Source organism: Sturnira hondurensis, unplaced genomic scaffold (assembly GCF_014824575.4).
Source record: "Sturnira hondurensis isolate 20B ecotype Veracruz unplaced genomic scaffold, ASM1482457v3 Scaffold0022910, whole genome shotgun sequence".
Taxonomy (NCBI): Eukaryota; Metazoa; Chordata; class Mammalia; order Chiroptera; family Phyllostomidae; genus Sturnira; species Sturnira hondurensis.
The window spans coordinates 16537139-16539148 of NW_028095541.1; the positions used below are offsets into that span (position 1 = coordinate 16537139).

Here is a 2010-nt window from a genome sequence, read left to right on the forward strand (position 1 = left end):
AATTTCCTTAATAAAAACTGTTAAAAAGTGTTTATTGTCCCTGTTATCTGTATACTATAAATGTGTTTAAAACTTTCCAAATTACTTTTCTTTTTTTTTTTTTCCTGGAATAACATCACTTTATTCACTCATTTGCTTACAGGTTTGGGAAAAGGAAATCTATTCCATCTGGGTGCACTGTGCATGTTCTCCCCCTGCCTGGGCCCCCACCCCCACCCCCAGGTCCCAGGTCCCAGGTCCCAGCCCACATCCCAAAGGTAGGCAGGTGAGAGTCCGTGTCTGCATTGCCTGGGTGGGCCCTGGGATGGAAGGGCCTTCTGTCAAGGGTGGGCTTCCACTTTGTGCTCAGGCAGGCCCCTGTCACTCACAACCCTTCAATGGAATAAGTGGGTTGAAAAATAATCTCCTGCTTTTATTCATTCCTTAAATGTGTGTGTGGCTTATATTTATTTCATTGTTTAATATTAGAAGTGTTGGGTGACATTTTTGTGACCAGAAATAGGCCACAGGAACCAGGAACTTAACTCTTGTCTGTATAAATTAGCCTATGACAAATATTTGTTGCAATATCCAGCACCTATAGATGGTGTTAAGAGAGGTTTTACTGTAATTTATTGAGAACTCGCCCCCCCTGCCCTGGTAGTCTTCTAGGGTCACTTTTTCCGCTTGTAGATCTTTTCCAACAGCCTCAGGAAGATGGCTGGGGGCAGGGGCAGCGAGTGCTGCTCAATGAGACCCTTAAGGTGGTTGTAACTGTCTTCTTCGTACTGCACGAACAAGGCCTACAGATTCAGCTCCTGGTACAGCGCCTTCACCCGGGCCACTTTCTCAGCCTCCTTCTCTCCATAATTCTCCTGCAAGATCTGGCGCTGTTCTGGAGAAACCCGTTGCAGACACTGAACCACGAGCCAGCTGCATTTGCCCTCCTGGATGTCAGTGCCACTCTTGCCTGTTACACCGGAGTACCCAAAGATGTCAAGGTAATCATCCTGAACCTGAAAGAATTCCCCCATCTCCAGCAGGATCTTCTTGGCGCTGGCATGTTCCTTCTCCCCGTCAATGCCCGCCATATACATGGCAGCAGCTACAGGAAGGTAGAAGGAGTAGAAAGCGGTCTTATACTTGACAATAGATTTGTACCTCTTTTCAGTGTATCGGCCAAGGTCCACGCTGCCTTGTGGGGTGGTGATGAGGTCCAGGGTCTGTCCAATCTCAGTCTGATAGGAACTCTGCAGGAAGAGCTCGATCAGGTTCAGGTAAAAGGGCTGCTCCCAGCAGTAGAACTTCAGCAGTCGGTAGATACACGCTTCCAGAAGAACTGCATCATTGATGGCATCCAAACCAACGCCTGGCTTCTGATACCAGCAGATCTGCCCCCGTCGGGTGAGGGATGAATCCATAATGTCATCTAACACCAGGAAGAAAGCCTGGAGCAGTTCCACACACCAGCCCACAGTCATGGCCTGCTGGAGACTGTCAGCATCCAACTTTCTTGGTTCCACCAGATCCTGGAAGGTTATCAGCACAGTCATGCCCCGCTGGTACTTGCCTCCAATGATGTTGTACTCCACGACCTCCTTGAGACGGGCAATAGCATCTCCTATTTCTGGGTGCCCCATGTCATCCTCAGTCAGCACTCTGATGATCTCGGGGAAGTGCTGGATGAAGCTCTGCCTTTTTTGGTCATAAACATCCAATTTCTGGTCTTCATTCATTCTGAGGAAGGAGTGAAGTACTCTGTTGCAGGATGAGGGTTCTTTGCCGGGATTATTGCTTGGTAGCCCCCCAAATTCCTTTTCTTTACAGCACTCTAAGAACCTCATTTAAGTTACATATTAGTCCATTGGAGCTGCTACAACAAAGATATTATAAACTGGGTGGCTCATTTCAACAGACATTTCTTTCTCACAGTTCTGAATTAGGTGAAGTCCAACATCACAGTACCAGCAGATCGGGTGTCTGGAAAGAGCTTACTTCCTGGCTCATAGACTTCACCTTTTTGTGGTAACC

General features: G+C 47.6%; 1 protein-coding gene across 1 annotated transcript; it reads right to left on the reverse strand.

The window, feature by feature from the left end:
• Nucleotides 1-498: 498 nt before the first annotated feature.
• LOC118980557 (farnesyl pyrophosphate synthase-like) lies at nt 499-1778 on the reverse strand. The gene is given in 1 exon segment (XM_037037213.1): nt 499-1778. A coding segment is annotated over 1 exon segment (1062 nt). The 5' UTR covers nt 1716-1778; the 3' UTR covers nt 499-653.
• Between the last annotated feature and the right edge of the window lie 232 nt (nt 1779-2010).